This window comes from Rhinoraja longicauda, chromosome 2 (assembly GCF_053455715.1).
Source record: "Rhinoraja longicauda isolate Sanriku21f chromosome 2, sRhiLon1.1, whole genome shotgun sequence".
In the NCBI taxonomy this organism is placed as follows: Eukaryota; Metazoa; Chordata; class Chondrichthyes; order Rajiformes; family Arhynchobatidae; genus Rhinoraja; species Rhinoraja longicauda.
The window spans coordinates 109,722,257-109,747,717 of record NC_135954.1 but is presented as its reverse complement, the minus strand read 5'-3'; the positions used below and the strand labels follow the sequence as shown (position 1 = coordinate 109,747,717).

The window sequence follows — 25,461 nt, the reverse complement described above, 5'->3', positions numbered from 1 at the left end:
TTATTGCCTTACAGCGCCAGAGACCTGGGTTCGATCTTGACTACGGGTGGTGTCTGTACGGAGTTTGTACCTTCTCCCTGTGACCGCATGGGTTTTATCCAGGTGCTCCGGTTTCCTCCCACACTTTCATGAAAGTTTAGTTTGGAGAAACGGCGTGGAAACTGGCCCTTCGGCCCACTAAGTCGATGCCGACCAGTGACCACCCATTCACACTGGTTCTATATTATTCCACTTGCTGATCTCTAGGGGTCATTTACAGAGGCCAATTAATCAACAAACGCACACATCTTTGGGATGTGGGAGGAAACCCACACGGTCACAGGGAAAACGGGCAAACTCCACACAAACAGCTCCTGAGGTCAGGACTGAACCCATGTCTATGGAGCTGTAAAGCAGCAGTTCTACCAGCTACTCCACTGAGCTGTCCTGATGTGCAGACGTAGGAGTTTCAGGAAGGAATTCACAGCAAAGGACTTTGGCTTTGCATTATTAAGGTTAACTCATAAACAGTTATTCATTATTGTGTTATATAATATACAATTAGACATAAAATATATGTTTATATAAAAATATATATCTGAGTGTTATTGCATAAGCAGGCCTGTTAGGCTGTAGCATGCAAGAATTTCATTATTCCATTCTTGCCACAAATGACAATTAAACTGACTCCATTCAAACCAGAGATTGGGAGTTTAGGCATTCGAGGACAGTGCAGGAAAGTGGTCATGAGGCAGCACAGGCTCGAGGGGCAGAGTGGCCCATTGCTGCGACTGTCCGTTGCGATTCACCAGTGAACCAGTGCAAGTGGGAAAGTAGAGGAGGGTTTAGAATTACTCACTTGATTTATCTTCCTCCGTCCCGGGACAGACTTATCATAACCTTCCATGTCATCGTCATCTGAAAGTAAACCACAGCTGATATCTCCAGTGTTCCTTTCCCTCCACCCGACCAACATCACTTCCCCATCTGGCTCCACCCATCACCTAACGGTCTCTATCCCCACCCCTGCACCTACTTCTCTACACTGGCAATACTCTGCTTTCCTCTCATGTTCATAAGTTGTAGGAGCAGAATTAGGCCATTCGGCCCATCAAGTCTACTCCACCATTCAATCATGGCTGATCTTTCTTTCCCTCTCTCTCAACCCCATTCTCCTGCCTTCTCCCCATAAATCCTGACACCGTATTAATCAAGAATCTATCAATCTCCACCTTAAAGATCTCCATTGACTTGGCCTCCACAGCCGTAGGAATTTCTTTAGCCAGAGGGTGGTGAACATATAGAATTCATTACCATAGGCTGTAGAGGCCAATTCATTGTGTATTTTTAAGGTGGAGATTGACAGATTCTTGATTAGTAAGGGTCTGGTTATGGGGGAGAAGGCAGGAGAAAGGGTTGAGAGGGAAAGATAGATCAGCCATGATTGAATGGCGGAGTGGCTAGAAGGGCCGAATGGCCTAACTCTGCTCTTATGACATGACTTATGGTGGAGGCAAATAAAATATGATAATGGCATTTAAGAGTCTTTTAGCTAGTAGATGGATATGCACGAAATGGGGGTATATGGATCATGTGCAGCAGAGATTAGTTTAACTTGGCATCAAATTCGGCAGGGACATTGTAGGCCGAAGGGCTAGTTCCTGTGCTGTTCTACAGACATGCCTGAGGCATGGGAACACATGTCCTGTCCAACACAACCTGCTCCTGATCACACATCTGTGCGTAGGAGGTACAGGCCAGCCCTGGGATGGAGGGGACCTGCACTCAGCACCGCGCCGCGCCGGTCTGCTCGTACCGCTCTCCGATAGCTCCAGCTCACTGTTCTCCAGGGGCTCGCTGTTCTCAACCTCCTCCATCTCGCTCTCCTCTCCACTCTCGCTGCCCTGCTGCAGCTCCTGCAGCTGGGCCAGGGTGGCGGCAGCCTCCGGGTAACCCTCTTTTTGCTGCACCGAGTGAAGAAGCTGCAGTGCCTGAGCCTGTGGGCAGAAGGAGATAACGTCACACCCTGAGCACGACAAGGTGTGCCATCTGCAACGTCAATCCATGCAGGACCTTCACAGTAGATGGCAGGGCTCTGGGGAAAGCAGTAGAGCAGAGGAATCCACGAGTGTAGGTACAGTGGATGGCACTGCTCTGGGGAGCGTGGTAGAGCAGAGGGATCTCGGAGTGCAGGTACACAGTGAATGGCAGGGCTCTGGGGAGTGTGGTGGAGCAGAGGGATCTGGGAGAGCAGGTACACACTTTCCGGAAAATGACATCACATGGGCAGGTACAGGCTTTTAGCACATTGGCCTTCGGTCAGGGAACTGAATTTTTAAGTTGGGATGTTATGTTACAGTTGTACAAGGTGCCGTTGAGCTCCATTTGGAGTATTATATAGTTTTTGTCACCCTGCTACAGGAAGGATGCCATTAAGCTGAAAAAAGCACAGAACTTGAGGGCCGAGCTGAAGGGAGAGTTTGGGCAGGAGGCTGAGGAGTGACCTGAAAGAGGTGGATAAAACACGAGGGGAATAGATAGGGTGAATGGACAAGGTCCAGAGGGCATAGGGCCATCCACATAAACACATTGGTTCAAAAAGCTGGTCAGAGCGGGGATCCTGTGAGGAGCCTCTCAACCTCTGACACCCCAAAACCCCTCCATTATCTACACGCCACGACTCAGGAGTGCGATGGGACACTCTCCACTTGCCTAGGCGAGAGTGGCTCCAACAACACTCGAGAAGCTTGACACCGACCCTGACAAAGCAGCCGCTGGATCACCCCCCATCCCCATCCACCCCCTCAACACCTCCCCCAATCCGACCCCCCACTCCTCATCCACCCCACTTGACACCCCCCCATTCCCCACCCCACACCCCTCTCCCACTCAAACTGCCTGTTTTCTGGACCGCACAGCCACACGTGTGGTTCTAACAGACCGAGGCCCAGTTCAATATTCGGCGTATTACCGCCGATACGCCCGTCTGACAGTCCGTGGACTGGACTTCTCCCCTTCACATGGTCCCTAAAGCGTCTGGGGGCTGGAGGCCTTGTGGGGACTACCGCCCTCTCAATAACGCCACGACGGCCAATCGGTATCTTGTTCCCCACATTCAAGATTTCACAGCCCATCTGGAAGGCACAATGTTATCTTCAAAAATTGACCTGGTCCGCAGTTACCATCATATTCCTGTGCACCAGGACGACGTGCCCAAGACTGCAATCATCACACCTTTTGGCCTGTTTCAGTTCCTCAGGATGCCTTTCGGCCTCAAGAACACCGCTCAGGCTTTCCAACGCCTTATGGACATGGTAGGCCCTGGGTTGGATTTTCTGTTCATTTACCTAGGTGACATTCTCGTCGCCAGTCGCTCTAGCCATGAACACTGCGTGCACCTCTGGCTCCTTTGCCAGCGGCTCAGTGAACACGGCCTGGCCATTAATCTGGCTAAGTGCCAGTTTGGCCTTAATTCAATTAATTTCCTTGGCCATCACATCACCCAACATGGTGCAGTCCTGTTCCTGGCCAAGGTTGAGGCCATTCGGCAGTTACCTTGGCCTTCAACGGTGAAAGGTCTTCAGGAGATCGTTGGTATGGTAAACGTCTACCATCGATTCGTTCCAGCGGTTGCCAGGATTATACGGCCATTGTTCAAGTTCCTGGCCAGCAAGCAGCTGGACCTTGAGTGGGATGTTGAGGCCACGGCCGCTTTCAATGGCGCAAAGGAGGTGCTAGCACAGGCAACGATGCTGGTCCATCCGCGGGCTGAAGCTTCGACTGCCCTGACTGTGGACGCATCTGACACTGCTGTAGGTGGAGTACTCGAACAGCTGACCAATGGCCGCTGGCAACCACTCGCTTTTTTCAGCTGCCACCTACGCCCTCCGGAACAGAAATACTGCGCTTTCGACCGTGAGCTCCTAGCGCTCTACCTGGCCGTCCGCCACTTCCGTTATTTTCTTGAGGGCAGACCTTTCACAGCCTTTCACAGCCTTTACCGACATTTGCTTTTGCGAAGGTCTCCGATCCCTGGTCACTTGGCTTACATCTCCGAGTACACGACCTGTATTCAGCACATTGCGGGTAAAAGCAACCAGGTCGCCGACACGTTGTCCCGCACTACCATCAATGCCGTCCTCACTTCAGCCCAGGGCATCGACTATTCACCCCTAGCAGCTGCGCAGCAGAATGATGAGGAGATGCATGCCTAACACACCGCCATTCCTGGCCTGTCCTTGGAGGATGTACCGCTGGGACCCACGGTCCTTTGTGATGTCTCTACTGGCCAGCCTCCTCAGCCCATCATCCCCGTGGCTTGGCGTTGCCGGATTGTCGATTCCATCCATGGTTTGGCACACCCTTCCATCTGGGCAACGATGGCGCTGGTAGCAGCAAAGTTTATGGCAGAGGTTGTGGAAGCAGGTTGCCAACTGGGCTAGGCGTGTGTTCCCTGCCAGACATCTAAGGTCACATCAAGGCGCCCCTGCAGGATTTCGCTTTGCCGTGCTGTCGCTTTGACCATATCCACGTTGATCTCGTGGGCCTGCTACCACCATCCAGGGGTGTCACCCACCTTCTCACCATTGTAGGCCGGCTCACGCGATGGCCAGAGGCTGTCCCGCTCGCCGATACCTCTGCCGCAACATGTGCCTGTGCCCTCGCTGCTCATTGGATCGCCCGTTTTGGTGCGCCGGTGAACAACTCGTCAGACCGCGGCGCACAGTTCACCTCTGCGTTGTGGTCCGCCATGGCCCAGCTGCTGGGAGCGCAGCTGCACCACACCACAGCTTAACATCCACAATCCAATGGGCTGGAGGAACGTTTCCATCGGCACCTGAAGTCCTCCCTGAAGGAGCGGCTCAGGGGCCCAGACAGGTTAGATGATTTGCCTTGGGCTTTGTTGGGGATCCGTACCACCCCGAAAGAGGATTTGGTTACTTCATCCGCTGAGTTGCTGTACGGCGTCCCGCTTACGGCCCCAGGGCTCTTGAGCCCAGCAGCACGTGGGCAGCAAGAGCCTCCTTCAGCTGTGCTGGTGCGTCTCCGCGAGCAGGTGCGCCAGCTGGCCCCGTTATGGACTTACTACTTCACACGTCCCACCTTCCCTCAAGGACTGTCAGTACGTTTTCCTTCGCTGGGACTCCACTGCAACGGCCTTACGAAGGTCCTTTCCAGGTGCTGCAACATGGTACCGCGACTTTTGTGCTGGACATGGGGGGCAGACGGGAGATTGTTTCGATGTCCCGCCTTAAGCCTGCGCATGTCGACATTGATCATTGACCCCGTCGTAGGGGTCAGCCGCTTGGCCACCTGCACCCACCCTCGCCTCTGTTGGTGGTGCCTCCGAGCACGGACCATGTGTACATGTGGTCTGGACGCCTTACTTGGGCCCCTACTTGTTTTCATTCCTCCGGTTCTCAGGGGGGGTCATGTGACGCCACCTTTTTTTAATTATCAAAAATTATACTCAATTATTTAAAAACCATATTTACAATACAATAAGACAAAACATAACCCACCACCAGAATACTAAACAAACATATACCAATTGAAACTATTATACAATTATATTACAATCCCCATCCAGGATACATCCAATCCCCTGCGGTGCCCAGCGGGCCCGGAAATCCTCCAGGGTGCCCGTGGACAGCGCGTGGTCCCTCTCCAACACCACCCGGGCGCGGACGTAACCCTGGAAAAGGGGTAGGCAGCCAGCTTGGGCAGAGCCCTCTTCCGCCTGGCGCCGTGACTCGCAGATGGCCTGTTTGGCCAGGCCTAGGAGCAACCCGACCAGGACATCTTCGGCCCTGCCCTATCCCCTACACACAGGGTGTCCAAAGATGAGGATGGTGGGTGAGAAGTGCAGCCAAAAGGCAAGGAGCAGCCCCTTTAGATATTGGAACAGCACACACTCCATGCACAAGTGGAACACAGACTCACACACTCCATGTACACGTGGTACACAAACTCTTCCAGCCTGCAAAAGTGGCAAGCGGCTGGCGAGTCTGTGAACCACACGAGAAACAGGTTGCAGGGGACTCCTCGGTGCAATACCCTCCATCCCAGTTCCCCGATGGAGAGGGGCAGAATCCCTGCGTAGAGGGACCCCCACCGGGGGGTTCCCTCGCGACCGGAAGGTAACACTGACCATCACTTAGTGTCCGGACGGTGGACCAGGGCGTGGAAGTGTAGGGTGTGGAGGAGGAGCCCGTACAGGACACGCCTCCTTGCGTCTTGGAGGGAGATGAAGGGTGTCGAGGAAAGGCGGCTCATGTTGTGTGGGACCGGCTCCCGGGAAGGATTATGGTGCCTAGGTCCGACGAGTACTTCCGGCTGAGCGGGGGTTTGCTCAGCCGCAAGTACTCTACACGTTTGAGCCCCCCCCGACACCCGGCAGGGCGGGACAAGGGTCGGCTGCTCTCACGCCCGGGCGGTCGCCCTCCGCCAGTGGGGGTTCCGGTCGACAGCAGCCAGGTTCCAGACTCAGCAAGTCCCGGTAGAAGCCGGGCATCCCCAGCAGGACGGCACGGCTGATGCCCACCATCGGGATCCGCGTACCGCCTTGAAAGCAGCGGCCCCGTTGGAAAAAGTGCGTTGCCAGCACGTGCCACCTGGGAGGACGCTCCGAGTACATGTATCTCTGCAGTGTCCTGAGGCGGAGAGCCGCCAACTGGGTGCAAGTGCACACCAGCGACTGACCGCCCTCCTCAATTGGGAGACTCAGGACCGCTGCACAGACCCAGTGCTTTCCGTTTCCCCAGAAGAAGTCCACCAACTTCTTCTGGATGATCCCAGCAAAGGTGGCTGATGGGACCAATGTGGTCAATCTGTACCAGAGCAGGGAGGCCACGAGTTGGTTAATGACCAACACCCTGCCCCGGTAGGAAAGCACTCTGAGGAGACTCGACCAGCGCCCCAGGCAGGCGATGACTTTCAACTCCAGCTCCTGCCAGTTAGGTCTCCGCGACGGGACACAGGTAGACTCCCAAGTAAAGGTGGCGCGTGGTGCTCCAAGTGAAAAACCACATCTCCTCCGGGAGGGAGTCCATCTGCCAGGGACCCACCAAAAGTCCAGAACATTTCTCACAATTGATCCTGGCAGAGGAGGCGGCCGAGAAGACTCGTGGCACTCGCGCATCCTCTGCAGATCGGCGGGGTCGGTGACCATGAGGAGTACGTCATCTGTGTAGACCGAGTGGACCACCTCCATGTCCGGCTCGCGTAGAACCAAGCCCGTCAACCTCCTCCGAAGTAGACTAAGGAATGCCTCCACGCAGATGGCGTACAGTTGGCCTGATATGGGGCAGCCCTGACGTACTCCTCTGCGGAAGGGAATGGGGGCCGTCAAGGAACCGTTGTCTTTGACGAGGTACTCCGCGGCGGCGTATAGAAGACGGATCCGGGCCACAAAGTGCGGTCCGAACCTAAACGCCCGCAAAGTCCTCAGCAGATACTTGTGATCCACCCTGTCAAAAGCCTTCTCCTGGTCAAGGGAGAGAAAGGCAGTTGGTACACTGGTCTCCTGAGCCAGGTAGACCAGGTCCCGGACCAGATGGATATTGTCCTGGATGGACCGGCCCGGGACCGTGTAAGACTGGTCAGGGTGGATCACCTGGGCCAGCACTGGGCCCAGATGGTTGGCCATTGCCTTAGCAAAGACCTTGTAGTCGGTACAGAGGAGGGAGACCGGGCGCCAGTTCTTTAGTAGGTGCAGATCTCCCTTCTTGGGCAGAAGGACCACGACAGCCCTCCGCCAAGACAGGGGCATCTCCCTGGTCGCCAAGCTCTCCCTCAGGACCATGGTGTAGTCCTCCCCCAGGGTCTCCCAGAAAGTGCAGAGGAACTCTGCTGTCAGGCTGTCCAGGCCAGAGGATATGTGACACCAACTGGGGGTCAAGCCACTTACTGATCGAACCTTCGTCACCAGAACTGGAACGATCATGTGGCAGGCAGATGACAGTTGACAGCTAGAGATGATAAGCTCAGCTTGAGCCCTCGAGTGACCGGATTTGTGGTGCACCACTCGACACAACAAGCACTTAACTGTTCTCCTAACTAAGCGTGCATGTGTTCAACCACTGTTTCGTTTATAAAACCCGTTTGATTCACAACGCTTGGTTTACTACAACCCCCTCCCTCCACCACTAGCACGCAGTGGCTGCAGAACGCACCGCGGTTACTCACCCAAACCCACCATTCCTCACACCTGCAGGTTCCCTCCTACTCACGCACCGTGCTGAGTTGGTCTGTCCCCATTCCTGCATCGCCACTGGGTCCAAATCCTAGAACTCCCTCCCCACCAGCACCCTAGGGCCCCACCACCAGAGGAATAGCAGCGGTTCAAGGCAACAACACCCCAACGTCTCACAGGGCAGGTAGGGACGTGAGAAATGCTGGCCTTGCAAGATGCTCACTGTTTAAAAAATAGAATCTTACAGCATGGAGACAGGCCCTTCGGTCCAAATTCATGCAGACCTGGATGCACTAGTCCCACTCGCCCATCTTCCTCTAAACCTTTTCCAAGTGCTTGTCCAAGTGCCGTTTAAATATTGTTATAGTACCTGCCTCAACTTCCTCTTCTGGCAATTCATTCCATCCATCCACCACCCTCTATGTAAAAACGTTGGCCCTCAGTTCCTATTAAATCTTTCCCCCCCTCACCATAAATCTAAGCCCCCTGGTTCTTGATTCCCCTACCTGGGCAAAAGACTGTGCATTCATCCTATCTATTCCCCTATTGATTTTATACACCTCTATAAGATCACCCCTCATCCTCCTGCGCTCAAGGAATAAAGTCCGAGCCTGCCCAACCTCTCCCTATAGCTCAGGGCCTCAAGGCCTGGCAACACCCTTGTAAATCATCTCTGCACTCTTTCCAGCTTAATGGCATCTTTCGTACAGCAGGGTGATCAAAACTGAACACAATACTCCAAATGCAACCTCACCTATGTGTTGTACATCTGTAACATAACATCTAAAGCTCCACCAGGAAGGAGTGTCAGGTGTTGTGCACAGAGGGTGGGCTGGGTCGACACAAAATGCTGGAGTAACTCAGCGGGACAGGCAGCATCTCTGGAGAAGGAACCGGTGACGTTTCATAAGGATAGTAGAATTAGGCCATTCAGCCTATCGTCTACTGCACCATTCATTCATGGCGAATCCATCTCTCCCTCCTAATTCCATTCTCCTGCCTTCTCCCCATAACCCCTGAAACCCACACTCCTAAAGAATCTATCTATCTCTGCCTTAAAAATATCCAATGACGGCCTCCACAGCTTTCTGTGGCAAAGAATCTCACAGATTCACCCTCTCTGATTAAAGAAATTCCTCCTCATCGTAATGTTGTATCCTTATTGTTTTGATGTGTTTATGCTTTATTCTTAATTGTTAACTATGTTTGTGTTGTCATTTGTGAGCGGAGCACCAAGGCATATTCCTTGTATATGTACATACTTGGTCAATAAACATATTCATTCATTCATTCATCTCCCTAAAGGAACGTCCTTTAATCCTGAGGCTCTGACCTCGAGTCCTAGACTCTCCCAGTAGTGGAAACATCCTCTCCACATCCATTCTATCCAAGCCTTTCATTATTTGGTAAGCTTCAATGAGCTCCCCCCTCACTCTTCTAAACGTTCGGGTCGAGACCCTTCTTCAGACTGTTGGTTGCATACCAGCAGAATGTGGAGTGGGCTGTGTCAGAGCTGGGGTGGCCAGAGCAGCATCTTACCTGTAGTGGGGTGATGCAAGCCTGCTCAGCGCACTGCAGTGCCTTGCGGTAGCACTCCTCCAGCTCAGCGCAGGGGCAGCCACACTCTTCCTTGACCATCGCCACATTCAGCCAGGTCTTGCACTCCTGTAACCAAGGACAACGTTAAGCAGTCCACGCTCCGCATGTGCAAAGACCAAACGCCCCCACCTCCGTTAACTCTCACCAACCCTGCTCCCATCCCACTTGTACAGATGCACTGGGCTACATCCATAACTTATGGAAGGACCGTTCAGAAGCCTGATAACAGAGAGGAAGAAGCTGTTCCTGTATCTGGTGGTGTGTGCTTTCAAGCTTCAGTGCCTTCAGATGGAAGGGAGCATCCTATCGGGATGCATCACAGGTTGGTTTCGGAACAGGTCTGCCTAACACCGCAAGAAATTGTTGGGATATGAATGTAGTCCAGTCCATCACACAGAGCAGACACCCCACCATCGACTTTATCTACTTTTCATGCTGCTTCAGGAAAGCAGCCAACATAATGTATCATGTTCTCCTTCGATGCTACCTGACCGCTCCGCTACTCCAGCACTTTGCATCTTCCAATATAATCAAAGACTTGTCGGATCCCAGACATTCCTTCTCCCTGTTCCCAGCCAGTTGAAGGCACTGGCATGAAAAGGCACACCACTGCACACAGGAACAGCTTTGTCCTCTATTATTAGGCTTCTGAACAGTCTACAAGTTATGGATGTAGCCCAGTCCATCACACAGAAAGCCCCGATCTTCCAATCTACCCCTTGGTGGCTCCTGCACTTATTTTTTATCTGCACTCTTTCTGTAACAGAAAACCTACAATCTGCACTTTCTTTTCTCTTTTTCCACTACCTGTTGCACTCATGTATAAGAAGGAACTACTTCCGTACACGTGACAATAATAAACCTAAACCAGACCTGACGTCATGTTTACTGAGGTTCCCCTTCTCACTATATCTTATATTATTTGACAGGGAAAAACTGGTTTATTATTGCCATGTGTCCTGAGATCACTTGGTTTTGCATGCCATCCTGGCAAATCATACTGGTCTATTCCAGCGGGAACCCCCTGGAGACGGTCAGCCCTAGCAGGAATCCCTGGAGACACTGTCTACCCCAGTGGGAACTACCAGAGACACTGTCTATGGGAACACCTGGAGAATGTCTACCCCAGCGGGAACTCCTGGAGACACTGTCTACCCCAGCGGGAACCCCCGGAGATAATATCTACCGCAGCAGGTATCATTGGAGATGCTGTCTACCCCAGCGGGAATAATTGGAGATGCTGTCTACCCCAACAGGAATCATTGGAGATGCTGTCTACCCCAACAGGAATCATTGGAGGCGCTGTGTACCCCAGCGGGACTCATTGGAGACACTGTCTACTCTAGCAATGACCTCTACAGAATGTCTACACATAAGGAGTGATGAATGGCTGGAGACTTCCCCCCCCCCCCCCTCATCGCGGAGCCTCACCTCCTTGGGGCTTCCACGCCGCAGAGCAAGCTCAGCCTGGTAGTGTTTCAAGGAGAGCTCATACTCTTTGAGGTCCGCAAATGTGGTAGCCAGCGAGACGTGGATGACCCCCAGCTCCCGCTCCGGCTTCTGCAGCTCTTCCGCGTGGCTGAGCTAATGGAGGGAAGGCAGAGGAACACAAGTGTGAGGGGGATGGGGCTCGAGCGGGGAGCAGAACGTGTTACAGTGTGCGAGAGAGATGAAGAGAATGGCAGGGTGGGGGCACGAAGGGGAGATGGTGGGATGGAGAGCAAGCAAGGGGGGAAAATCAGGGGGTAGGGAACAGTGGCCCAGGGGGGTGGGGGGGGATGTGTGAAGGGGACGGTGGATGGCATTATATGGAAAGATGACGGGGGTGGCAAATCAGGGGTGCGGGTGTAAGGTTTGGGGGGCATAAAGGGGACCGCAGAGGGAGTACAAAGAGGACGGTAGCTGCGGGAGGGGGGAAAGGTGGGAAGGGAGTATGGCATGGAGGTGTGGGGGTGACGGCAAGGGGTTTAGGGCGATGGGGGGGTCGGCAGGGGGATGCAGGGAGGGGGGCACGGGGGGAGGAGGAATGGAGAGCATTGGAAGGATTGGCAGAGAGGGAGCAGAAGAAGAATCTTGAGCAAGTGCGAGAGAGCACGTGGATTGGGATGTGTAAAGAGGTTACTGTACAACATCAGTTCATTCACAGCTAGAGAACTGTGAAAAACATAAAGTGCTGGAGGAACGAGGCAGTTCAGGCAGCATCTGTGGAGGGGATGGACTGACGACGATTTGCCCATTGACACAATTGTTTTCTCTCACAAGATTTTCTATAACACTGAGTTTCTTGGGAAGTGTTGAGGATTCTAAAACTAGCGGGCATAGGATTAAGGTCTGAGGGGAGAGATTTACGAGGGAGCTCAGAGGCAAATGTTTCACTCAGAGAGTAGTGTCAGAGGATATTTCACCCTAGGAGAAAGGTTCTGTCTACCTAGCCTATCTATGCCTCTCATAATTACATATAATTTCTATCCTCAGCCTCTGATGCTCCAGAGAAAACAATCCAAGTCAGTGCAACCTCTCCTTATTGCTAATACCCTCTAATCCCGGCAGCATTCTGGTAAATCTCCTCTGCACCCTCTCCAAATTCTCCACATCCTTCCTGAAATTGGGCGACGACATCTGCTCAGATGTGCACACAAAGTGTTCCATTGCTGCGTACTATGGAGCAACTCTATTCTCTCTCTGTACTGAAGCAGATCCCAGCACTCCCCTGCAACATCAACCAGACAGAAACATTACCCCCAACCCATCCACCTGGTCTATTCATTCTAACCTTTGGTTTAAATTAGCTACCCACCATGATACTGCACCATTCACAAAGGTGAGCAGCAGAGGGCAATAACCGGTAATGGGAAGCTGCCCAGCCGGTCCTTGCTCACCCCCCTTTCACTCAGAGGGTAGTCTGTACCTGGAACGAGTGGCCAGAGGATGCTCTAGAAGTGGATACAATTATGACTTTCAAGACATTTGGCAGATACGAAGGGCCAAATGCAAGCAAATGGGACTGGCCCTGGACAACATGGGCTAACGTTTCTATGCTGTGCAGCTCAATGCCTCCAATGAACACATAAGGTTCCATGGGGGGGTGGGGGGTTCTCGGAAGGTTCCCTGAGCCATGCCACCTATCTGAAGACAGGAGTGGAGAGACTCCAGTGTTCCTTTGGGCACGCGGTCTGTGGCAGCAGCTCGCTCAGGACCTGTTTCTGTTCCGTACAGCTCGATAACTATGTGAATGATAGAACAAGGGCGAGAGGAAGAATGGTGGACTCTTGCTCTACATCGATCTATCGCCCCCCTCCCCCGATGTGCTGACGGCCGGGTTGAGCTAGACCCCGACCCACGTACCTGCATCTGGTAGTAGTCGATGGCTCTTCTGTAGCTGTTCACCTTACAACACAAGTCGCCGAGCTGCTCGTACAGGCCCAGTGCCTCCTGCTGCCCCTCCTCACCCAACTTGGACAAGGCCTCCTCCAGCCGGTATCCCAACATAGCTGCAGTGAGGGCAGGGATGGGTTAGAGTAGGTGAATCTCCGGAGATGTGGGCGCGTCTAGGGGGGAGGTCGGGTGACCTAGTGAGGGAATTGGTTCTGAAGGTTGTGGAGGGAGTATGGTCTGATAGCAGACTCTTTTTTCAAAGAGTCACATTACTGAGTGTGGCGCTCCCTCAGTACCACCCCTCCCACAGTGCTGCGCTCCCACATTACCACCACTCCCACAACGCAGCGCTCCCTCAGTTCCACCCCCGCCGCAGTACGGGCTCCCTCAGTTCTGCCCCTCCACAGTGAGGCGCTCCCTCACCTCCCTCCCACAGCGCAGCACTCCCTCACCATGCCTCCCACAGCGCGGTGCTCCCTCAGTACCACTCCTTCCATGGAGCCGTCTCACTGCTGCAGTTGAAGAACTCCAATCCCCTCAACACCGCCCTTCTCCCCTCACTTTGACACCCAAGCAGGGAGCCACTCACCATTCTTGAGATTCCTCCTCACAATGTCGTGATCCGACTGGTGCTGAGATCCCAGCTTAAACGCCTTCCTCAGTGAGCGCTTGGCAGCCACGAAATCTCCAAGGGTCAGCAAAGCCTGGCACAGGGGAGAGACAGGATAGGCTGGATAATTCATAGAACAGTGTAGCACAGGAATAGGCCATTCAGCCCACAATGCCCATGTTCAAACATGATGCCAGGTTAATCTAATGTTCTCTGCCAGCACATGATCCATATCCCTCCATATCCATGTGTATATGCAATGGTCTCCAATACCGCTATCATATCTGCATCCACACCGACCCTGGAACATGATCCAGGCATACACCACCCTCTGTGTGAGAACCAGAGAGGAGGATGGAGGGAGTCGGCGACAGAGGTCATGAAAGCAAAGGCCTGTAAGAGTGTGAACCGGGGTTTTACCTTCCATGCCCTCAAGGTCGGCCACGCGAGGCAACCCGGGGCACAGGCTGAAGGTAGCGGGGCGATGACAAAGACGATGGCTCGCTGGACGGTTTCAGACAGATGATAGTTGGAAACCCTGCAGCAGCCTGGAGCTCCCCTGGATCGGCTCTGCTATAGAAGACCAAACACGTGGACTGAACTGGACTTTGAAAATGGCACCAAAGTCTGGCAACTCTTACATCCAGTCTCAGGGAAAAGGTTCATGTCGCCTTACAAGTCTGTCGCCTAAGGAAGGACCTAGGCTAAATTTGGTAAAGCAGAAAGGAGATTATCCTGGCCAGAAAATGTGAGGAGCAGCGGGAGACAGGAGCAGGGATTACGGGAGGGTTTGTAATAAGTAGCCTGTGACTGGTTGGTCAGTGCTGGGCTGCAGTATTCGGATTGTATAATGTAACGGCAAGCCTCGTGTCCAGAGTGTAGGTGGTACTGGCAGTCCGCCGTGCCTCTCTCCCACACCACACTGACCATGCAAAAGGTTACGGGGAGAAGGCAGGAAATGGGGTAAAGCGGCAAAATAGATCGCCCAGGATTGAATGGCGGAGTAGACTCGATGGGCTGAATGGCCGAATTCTGCTCCAATGTCTTATGATAGACAATAGACAATAGGTGCAGGAGTAGGCCATTCGTGATCATTGATGCCACCAGGAAAAAGGTCTGAAAATTGTGACATCCAGGTTCTGGGCTAGGTTTTTCCCAACAACCACCAGGCTCTTAAAAACTACAAACACCAACTAAGCCACAAACTATCTTGGTCAGACTAGGATTTGGTTTTGCTTAATATATATATTTTTTATTTAATGAACTTTCTTTTTGTTTATCGTGTTACCCATGAGCACTGTGTTTACAGACCTTTACGCTGCTGCAAGTTGTGTTGACGGTACAGATTAAACACTCTTGAATTTCACTCACCTGCCCGATGCTGCTGAAACACTCGCTCTCCATCAACTTTTCCTTCATCTTCTTGGCGCACTCCTTGGCTGCTTCGAAGCAGCGCATGGCCCTGGTGTACTCACCATTGCGACAGTGGATGCTGCCCAGGTTGAAGTTGGCCCGGTATAGATCCTCATACAATTTGTTCTGCCTGGAGGACAACACCAGCATATTTAACAGCAACGGGAATGGTCTTTCTGTGCCATAACCCAACATTATCTGGGCTGGAAACAAAACCAATACCAGAAATAGGTGGACAGGGTGATGAAGGCGGTCTTTGGCATGCTTTTGTCTTCAGTGGGAAAGAGAATGATTTTCACAGTTGGGACATCATGATGCACCTGTTGGTGAGACCACACTTGCAGTACTGTGTGCAGTTCTGGTCGCCCAGCTACTGGAAGGATGCCATCAGTTGGAAAGGGGGCAGAAGAGATGCATCAGGATGTTGCCTGGGCTTGTGGGCTCGAGTTATAGGGAGAGGCTGGGACTTTTTTTCTTTCAAGCGTAGGGGTGATCTTATTGAGGTGTACAAAATCATAAGGGACATGGATAAAGTCAACCTCACTTTTTCCCCAGGGTAGAAGATTTTAAAACTAGAGGACATAGGCTTAAGGTGAGAAGGAAGTGATTTAAGAGGGATCTTATGGCATCTTTTTCACTCAAAGGGTAATCCATATCTGAAATGAGCTACCAGTGGAAGCTGTAGAAATGGATACAATTCTGATTTTTAAGACATTTAGACAGATACATGGATAGGAACGGTTCAGAGGGATATGGGCCATAATGCAGGGAAATAGGACTAGCCCAGCATGCTAACTTGGTCAGCATGGACAAGGTGGGCCTAAGGGCCTGTTCCTGTGCTGTATTTTTCTATGAGTTACCCAGTCAATCTCCGACAGTGCTCTGTGCCAGGGATAAGCTGGGTAACTCATAGAACAGTACAGGAACAGTGCTTTCGGCCTACCACGTCTGTGCCGATTATTATGCCAAGTTAAACTCATTTCTGCCAGATGTTACTGATCCTTGGAGACTTTGCAGTTGGTCCGGCAGGTAAACGGTTGTGATGAAAAGTCACCGTGGAGACATTGACCCTGCTTCTCCACATATGCCGTCCAACCTGCCCAGTTCTCCGTAAACCACCATGGGAGCCAGAATGGTAATCCTGCTGGGGAGAGGTGAAGGGACTCGACAGAGGTATAGATGGTCAGACGTGGCTAGCTCGAACAAACTCAGTGAGCTGCAAGTGAGCAGCGGGAGGGATGGCGTTCACCGCGCCGCAGGGTCCATGCCCACAACTTACTCGGCGATATAGATGCTCTTACGGATGTAGCGGTCGCATCTGAGTGGGTCCTTCGTGATGTTGAAGAGGAAGCCCAAGTTGAGGTAGAGCCTGGCTCGCATCTCGCTTAGCTCATGCTGGGAGACCTTGTCTATCGGAGAGAGAACAAGTGCAACACAGATGGACAGGTGGTAAGGAGTGCGGACGGCATTCTTGCCCTCAGAGGTCGAGGTAACCAACATTACAGTCGGGATGTCACGATGCAGATGCCTAAAGCTTTGGTCAGTCCACATTAGCTGTGACACAAAGAGGAACTTGTAAGCTTTGGAGAGGGTGCAGGATGGTCTCACCAGGCAACGTCCTCTAACCTCATCTACTGCATTTGCTGTCACGGTGTGACCTCCTCTAAAAGCACAGACTAAATGCCAATACCCTGACTGATGAAGGCCAATGAACCAAAAGTTAGGAATGCTTTCAGTACATTGGCCTTCATCAGTCAAACTATTGAGTATAAAAATTGGGATGTTGTGTTACAATCGTCAACATTGGTGAGGTTGCATTTGGAGTATTGTGGTGAGTTTTAGTCACCTTGATGTCTTGAAGCTGGGATATGGATTATGCCCAGAAAGACAAGAGATGGTCTTGGCAATGTGTTCGGCATAGAAATTGTGGGCCAAATATCATGTTTTAATCCCGTACTGTTCTAAGAAAATGGGTGATGGGGGATTAGAGGGTGGGGTATCAGATAGGAAATAAAATGGGAAGGCTGGAGGGGGATCAGACAGAGAGGGGAGCACTGGGGGTGTGGGTTACCTGAAACTGGACAAATCTTGCTGTTGGGTTGAAAAACTATGAGGCACATTATGACATGAAAGAGTCCAGACCTGAAATGTTGCCTGACCCGCTGAGTTACATCAGCACATTTCGTGTTTTGCTCAAGATTCCAGCACCTTGTGTCTCAGAGTACGAGGTGCTGCATCTCCAGTTTGTGTTGGGCCTCACGCTGGCATTTTGGGAATAAGATGCAGCAAGAAGCTTGGGGTAAGTTTTACAGAGATCAAGAACACCACAAAATGGTCAGAGTTGCACAGCACGGAAACAGGCCCTTCAGCCCAACACACATGACAACCAAGATGCCCCATCTATGCTAGTACTACCTGCCCACGTTTGGCCCCCTTTCAGTTAAGGACATTGGACAAACAGGAACGAGGAAGGTGAGCTGAAGGGACACAACGTGTTCTGCAAGTGTCCTTGCGACGGGCACGCAGTTGATCCCAAGATTAATCACGGCGCTAGAGAGTGGGGTCAGCATTTGACTCCAGCATCTGATCTCAAGAGAGGCAGGTGTGGCCATTAGGGAAGATATTATGAATCAATAGGGAGACTGTAGTCATCGGGGGAAATCGATCGAGGTACACCCACCTACTTGATCAATTCCTTGGTACTGCCCTCACTACAGTGTGTCCCTGTCGCCTCCCCGACTCTGTGCACGGCTCGCTCGCCAATTCAGTATGTCAGCAAGAGGGAGGAGCTAGTTATTGACTTCAGGGTGTAGGGCGGAGTTCACACCCCAGTCTACATCAATGGTGGCGAGGAGGGATGGTTGGGGGCTTCAGGCTCCTCAGCATCAATATCATCAACAATTTATCCTGGTGCAACCACATTGAATCTACAGCCGAGAAAGCACAACAATGCCTCTACTTCCTCAGAAACCTAAGGAAGTTCACCATGTTTCTAACAACTCTACCAACTTCTACAGATGCACCATAGAAAGTATCTTATCACACATGGTTTGGCATTATCTATCAAGACCACAAGAAATTGCAGAGTTGTGGATGTAGCCCAGTCCATCACACAGACTCTATCATAGACTCTATCTACACTTCGTGCCTCCTCAGGAAAACAGCCAACATAAACAAGGACCCGGTCATTCCCCCTTCTCCTATCGGGCAGAAGATACAAAAGCTTTAAAGCACGTACCACCACGTTCAGGGACTGCTTCTTTCCTGCGTTATCAGAACGGTCCTCCCATATGCTAAGGTGTACTCCTGATCTTCCAATCTACATCATTGTAGACCTTGAACTATTTCTCTGCAACTGTAATACTATAACGCCGTAACACAATTTTGCACTCTGGTATTTTTATCTTTGCACCGTTGTACGTGTGTGCGGCTTGACTGTACTCATGTATTTTGAGCAAAACATAAAGTGCTGGAGTCACTCAGTGGGTCAAGCAGCAGCTGTGAAGGGAATGGACAGACCGCATTTCGGGTCGGGACACTTATTCAGGGTCTATGTGACTATGATTTGACTGAGTAGCACAAATCAAAAGCTTTACACAGTATCTCGGTACACGTGGCAATAATTAAACAACGCCAATACCTTGCAATTTGTTCTCGACAATAGCCATGCTTTTCCGGAAAGCATTCTCTGCCTCCTGCAGCGACTCACTTGACTGGTTGGTTTCATTGCTGAAGAGGTAGGTCCGGCCAATGGTCGCCCAGGCTCGCTGTTCCTCTACGTGATTGGCCACAGAACGGGCCAACTGTAGGTGCTTGCGCTGGTGCTGTGGCGAAGAGAGGAGATCTCACGCATGCTGTCAGCGGCCACAGTGCCACACCAAACGCCAGCACCATCGTTTGAGCAGATATTCCACCCTCTGCTCCCTCCCTTCAGCGGCTGAAGGGGCAGTGCAATCGAATTGGAACTTCTACTGACGGGGGAGCCTACATGGGGCACATGCCTAAAATTATAGCGCAATGGGCTTTGGCTGTTCACAAAACATTTATTGCACACATATCCCTCTACACCTTTCCTATCCATGTACCTGGATGGGCGGTGGGCTCTGCATCTACATCAACAATGACTGGTGCACCAACCACTCCGCAATAGAGAGCTACTGCTCCCCAGACCTGGAGTACTTACTGCTCAAATGTAGGCCATTCTATCTGCCGCGGGGGTTTACGGTGGTCATCATCATGGCTGTATACATTCCCCCACAGGCTAATGCTAACCTAGCACTAGCACAGCTACACTCGGCCATCAGTAAGCAGCAGGATGCCCACCCCAACGGTGCCTTCATTGTTGAGGGGACTTCAATCAGGTCGACCTACGAGCCTCGCTCCACAAATTCCATCAGCATGTGCAGTGCCCTACCAGGGGCTCAAACACACTGGATAAGGTGTACACCAATGTAAAGGACGCCTACAGAGCTCTCCCCTGCCCACCCCTGGGACAATCCGATCACCTCTCACTGTTTCTACTGCCCGCATACAAACCCCTCATCCGCAAGACCAAACCCACAATAAAGACGGTCAAAATATGGCCCGAGGACGCCACCCTACAACTCCAGGACTGCTTTGATCGCACCGACTGGGACCTGTTTGCACAACAGGCCACCTACGGTTCAGAGGTAGACTTGGAGGAGTACACATCCACTGTGCTCTCCTACATCAACTGCTGTGTGGAGAATGTCACGGAGGACAAGGAGATAAAGATGTTCCCAAACCGGAAACCCTGGATGAACAAGGAGGTACAGAACCTGCTGAGGGCACGCAACATTGCCTTTAAATCTGGTGACACTTCAGCATACAGTGTTGCCAGATCACACCTGAACAAAGGTATTAAAAGGGCCAAAGACACCCATAGGCAACGGGTGGAAGACCACTTCAACACCACGGACACCAGAAGCATGTGGCAGGGTGTCAGGGACATCACTGGCTACAAGAGCAGCCCTGCCTGCCCCCTCAGCGATATGGCACTGACCAACGAGCTTAACACCTTCTTTGCCCGCTTTGAAACTGGCAAAACCACCTTGAGTGAAAGAACCCCAGCCGAGGCGGTGGGACAGGTCTTGCAACTGAGCACACAGGAGGTACAACGCGCTCTGCAAAGGGTCAACACACGCAAGGCTGCAGGACCGGATGGAGTTCAAGGAAGGGTACTGAAGGACTGTGCTGAACAGCTGGCTGAGGTATTCACCAGGATCTTTAACCTGTCATTATCTCTGGCTATGGTCCCCAAGTGCCTGAAGTCGGCTATCATAGTTCCGGTGCCGAAAAAAGCAAAGATCTCCAACCTGAACGACTACCGCCCGGTTGCCCTAACGCCGATAGTCATGAAGTGCTTTGAGAGGCTGGTCCTCTCACACATCAAATCCAGCATCCCTGACTCACTGGACCCACATCAATTTGCATACAGGGCAAATAGATCCACAGAGGACGCCATCTCTCTGGCTCTTCACACTGTCCTGACTCACCTAGAGAGACAGGGCACATACGTGAGGATGCTATTCATAGACTATGGCTCCGCCTTCAACACGGTCATCCCCACCAAGCTAATCACCAAACTCCACCAGCTAGGCCTCAGCTCGTCATTATGTGACTGGATCCTGGACTTCCTGCTGGAACGGCCGCAGGCAGTGAGAATGGGCCCGCACCTGTCCTCCACTATCACCCTGAGTACCGGCACACCACAGGGCTGTGTTCTGAGCCCCATGCTCTACTCCCTCTTCACACACGACTGTGTTCCTGCATTCGACACCAACACCATTGTCAAGTTTGCAGATGACACAACGGTGATCGGGCTGATCACCAACGGGGATGAAACAAACTATAGAGTGGAGGTTCAGAACCTGGCGGACTGGTGCTCGGATAACAACCTGTCCCTAAATACCACCAAGACCAAGGAGCTGATCATCAACTTCCGTAGGTCACATAACGGGGAATATGCCCCGATCTCTATCAACGGGGACAGTGTGGAGAGAGTGTCCAGCTTCAAGTTTCTGGGCACTCACATTTCGGAGGACCTAACATGGTCCACTAACACTGCTGCGCTAGTCAAGAAGGCACAACAAAGACTGTTCTACTTAAGAACACTGAAAAAGTCTGGTCTACCCCAACAGCTGCTGACGACCTTCTACCGCTGCACCATAGAGAGCATCCTAACGCATGGCATCCCTGTGTGGTACCTCAGCTGCACGGAGGCAGAAAGGAAAGCTCTACAGCGGGTAGTCCATAGAGATCAGAGGGCCATCGGAACACAGCTACCAGACTTGGAGGGCATCTACAACACACGATGCCTCAGAAAAGCCACCAGCATCCACAAAGACTCTTCACACCCCTGCAACAGTCTGTTCGAACTCCTTCCACCGGGCAGACGATACAAGGCCTTCTACGCCCGCACCTCCAGACTCAGGAACAGCTTCATTCCCAGGGCCATAGCTGCTATGAACCGGTCCTGCTGAGCCGGATGGCCACAACGCATAGATCAACTTGCACTTTACCCTGTCCAAAACTGTTACAACTGTTTCGTTTCGTTGGGTTGCTGCTGTCTAAATTACTTAAATTATTGCATCGTATGGGAGGCGCATTCCCAATCTCGTTGTACCCCTGGGTACAATGACAATAAAGATATATTGTATTGTATTGTATTGAAAGGTCCATCAGTGCTCTCCACAGCCGCTGCCCCGGTGTGTTGGTGATTTTCCCAGCGCTTTCCTTCTTTGCTGCAGACCCTTTCCCCCAGAACGTCCGTGACATATGGCATTCCCTCCACCCTCGTACCTCCAGTGCAGCCGGGTAGCTCCCCATCTCCGCAAGGCACTCTCCGATCTTCCGGTTGGCAACCGCACAGCCAATCACATCGTTCAGCACTTCTGACAGCTGTAGCTCCTGCCGGTGCTCCTCAATGGCCTTCTGGAACTGACCTGGTGAGAGGGAACGGGTTACGGAGCAGGAGGGAAGTGGAGACAGCAGGGTCATGCAATCTGTCTGCTCAAAGGTAATTATATTCTTATAGCAGGAATGAGTCCTGTTATCGTCCACAGGTATCAGTGGCAATGATTTCCACAGTCACCAACCCTGGCGAAAGAAATTCCTCCTCATGTCCATTCTGAAGTTACGTCCTTTTATTCTGAGGCTGTGCCCTCTGGTCTTGGAAACTCCCACTACTGGAAACATCCTTTCCACGTCCATTCGTTATCCAGTAGGTTTCAATGAGACCCCCCCTCATCCTTCTAAACCCCAGGAAAGATATGGACCATGTGCAGGCAGAGGAGATTAATTTAATCAGGCATGTTTGGCACAGATATTGTGGGTCGAAGGGCAGGTTCCTATGCTGTGCGGTTCCATAAAAGATTCTGAAGGAACTCAGTGGCTCAGTGGAGGAACCCAGTGTAGGGGGATGGACAGACGTTTCAGGTCGGTACACTTCTTCAGTCTGATGGAGTGGGTGGGCGGGGGAGTGAGAGGGGTGGGGATGAGGGGAGGAAGATGGAAAAGAGGGTTGCAATACCTCGCAAATGATCTGTGGACACAGGTGAGATGAGTGATTGACAGATGGGTGGACGTAGGATAAAGGTGAGAAGCTAAAAGGGCGTCAGATAAAGAGAGGAGTGGAATGTAAAGCCGGGGGGAGGGGCGAGATATGGGTGGAAGGGAAAGGGGGGTGGTTTGGAGTGGAAAGATGGTGAATAAAAGGGAAATAGGGGACTTAGTAATGGGAGATGAATGTATAGAGGAGGGGAAAAGAGCAGGATGACAGGTGTGGTGGACGGTGGGGGAAATGTGATGGACAGGTAGGGGAAAGGGGGGAATATAAGGGCATTGCTTGAAATTTGGAGAAGTCAATATTCATAGTTGTGTTGTTTTGTACAATGTTGTAAGCTACCCAAGAAAGCACTGTCAGGCCTCTCACGTTTGTTTTTAAGTCATCAATTTCTTTAGGCCCTCTCTCAGTCAACTCAGCCTCTTTTCTTAAGTCCAAGCACACCTTCTGCTCGCAGGGTCACAATAGTCTTTTGATCCCCAGAATGGGTGCAGGGACGTGGCACCGTGGTGGAGCCTTTGTAGTACTGTGTGCAGTTCTGGTCACCCAGCTACTGGAAGGACGTGAGCAAATGAGGGAGGGTGTAGAGAAGGTTCACAAGGATGTTGCCTGCATGGAGGACTTAAGTAAAAGGAGAAACTGGAAAGGCTGGGGGTGTTTTCTCTGAAGGAGGTGGAGGGGTGACCTAATAGACATTTAAAAAATCATGAGGGGCATAGCTAGGGCGGATGGTCAGTCTTTTTCCCAGAGTAGTCCAGTCTAAAACTAGAGGGCATAGGTTTCAGGTGAGGGAGAAAAATGTAAAGACATTTGCACAAATAAATGGACAGCATAGAGGGATATGGGCTAAATGGAACTAGCTCAGTTTGGCAGCTTGGTCAGCATGGACAGGTGGGCCAAAGGGTCTGTTTCTGTGCTGTACAGCTCTAGGACAATTACAGAGTTTAAATGACAATTGGACAGGCATGGATTGGAAAGAATTTTAGAGGAATTGGAGCCAAATGTTGTCAAACAAGGCAAGCTCAGGAAATCACTTTGGACAGCATACGTGAGTTGGGCTGAAGGGTCTGATTCTATCTTGTATAACTCTGGCAGATTCTGGGCCAAGACCAGGACAACCCACGAGATCCCCACATAAACAGCCCAGCCTGGGCCCCCTCTATCTCCCAGTGCAACCATCGCAAGACCCCTCTCCAGACCAATGAACCATCAGCTCCCACCCCCTTCATCACCCTATTGACCCCCCTATCATCCTCCTTTATAACCCACCTCCTCTCTCACACATTGCCTGCCCCCTCTCATGCCCCATGGCCCTGCCGCTTGCTCCATCTAACCCAATCACCCATCCCAGTGACGTCATCGCCCTGCCCTCTCTTGGCCCGTTGCCGATCGCTGCTTACTTCATCGACTACCATGCCCATTACCTCTCTCACCCCGTCGTTAACCCCAGATGACCCCCACCCTCAATCTTCCCCACCGTCACCCCATTGCCCTGCGTTCCACTCTCGCCCTCCCCCCACACCTGCCGTGCGCCACACTCATACCCCATCGCCCTTCCCCCTCCACGCCACTCTCACCCCCAAACCCCTGGTCTCCAGCACCCACCTTGTTTTGCCAGCACCTCGCCCAGTTGGTTGCACAGACTCGCCTCCTCCTTCAGATTGTGGCTCCTCTGGGCCTTTAACTTGGCTTTTTCCAGGTCTGCAACACAGGCACATTGTGAGGAGACCACTCTGCCCATCAAGTACTGCTGGCTCCCCACAACCTAAACAGAGCCAGTCCACCACTCTAACCACAGAATACATTCCATTCAACCCGACCTCCTCCATGACGGCGGGCAATCTGGAAAGTTTAGGCCACAGGGGACATGAGTCCCTTTGAATCCATGCTCCCTCTCCATTCATCTCTCTGAATACATGCTCCTTCCTTTCCAATCCTTCCCACTCCTGATGTCTCACATCTCCACTGCCTGCATAGAGTGGTACAGCATGGAAACAGGCCATTCAGCCCATCTCATCCATGCCTACCACGGGCACCTACCCGTCCGTGTTAATCCCACCTCCCCAGTGCTCTGACCCAGTTGGAGGGGCGGTACTGAGGGAGCGCCGCACTATGGGAGGGTCGATATTGAGGGAGCGCCGCACTGTGGGATGGGCGGCATTGAGGGAGCGCCGCACTGTGGGAGGGCACGGTATTGAGGGAGCGCCTCACTGTGGGGGGGGGGGGGGCGGCGGTATTGAGGGAGCGCCCCACTTTGAGGGAGCGCAGCGCTGAGGGACGGGCGGTATTGAGGGAGCGCCGCACTGTGAGAGGGAGCGGGTGCGCGTCGGGTACACTCACGTTTCATCTCCCGCTCTCCGCTCATCCTCGACCGCGCGGAGCCCGAGCCACAGAGTGAGTGAGGGAGCGCCAGAGAGTGAGGGAGGGAGCGCCTCAGTTGATCCGAGCCCGCGCTCCGCCGTCTCCGCCGCTCCCATTGGTTTGACCGTGGGACGGACTGGAGCCGCGGCCCCGCCCCCGGGCAGCGCGCGGGTCGGCGGTTGGCGGAAGCCCCGCCCCCGGGCAGCGCGCGGGTCGGCGGTTGGAGGAAGCCCCGCCCCCGGGCAGCGCGCGCGTCGGTGGTTGGAGGAAGCCCGGCCCCCCCCCCCCGCGCGCACAGACTCCCCCCCCTCTCCCTCCCTTCCCCCCTCCAAAGATACTAGAGGA

The 25,461-nt window shown here is 52.5% G+C and overlaps 1 protein-coding gene across 5 annotated transcripts in view; it reads right to left on the bottom strand.

Annotated features, from left to right (window-relative positions):
• The window catches only part of tonsl (tonsoku-like, DNA repair protein), a 46,035-nt gene extending 20,778 nt beyond the window's left edge, over positions 1–25,257 (bottom strand). For 2 of the 5 annotated variants that reach the window (XM_078429653.1, XM_078429672.1), the window contains exons 1-12: positions 25,096–25,257; positions 24,361–24,456; positions 21,993–22,135; positions 18,811–18,994; positions 16,450–16,579; positions 15,129–15,300; positions 13,737–13,851; positions 13,118–13,263; positions 11,204–11,356; positions 9,713–9,838; positions 1,796–1,976; positions 839–897 (exon numbers count right to left, since the gene is read on the bottom strand). In XM_078429653.1, coding sequence (XP_078285779.1) covers positions 839–897; positions 1,796–1,976; positions 9,713–9,838; positions 11,204–11,356; positions 13,118–13,263; positions 13,737–13,851; positions 15,129–15,300; positions 16,450–16,579; positions 18,811–18,994; positions 21,993–22,135; positions 24,361–24,456; positions 25,096–25,120 — 1,530 coding nt within the window. In that variant the 5' untranslated portion in view covers positions 25,121–25,257. Of the gene's footprint in view, positions 1–838; positions 898–1,795; positions 1,977–9,712; positions 9,839–11,203; positions 11,357–13,117; positions 13,264–13,736; positions 13,852–15,128; positions 15,301–16,449; positions 16,580–18,810; positions 19,155–21,992; positions 22,136–24,360; positions 24,512–25,095 lie in introns of those variants that run through there. The other 3 variants (XM_078429636.1, XM_078429644.1, XM_078429663.1) reach the window with 2 other exon arrangements.
• Between the last annotated feature and the right edge of the window lie 204 nt (positions 25,258–25,461).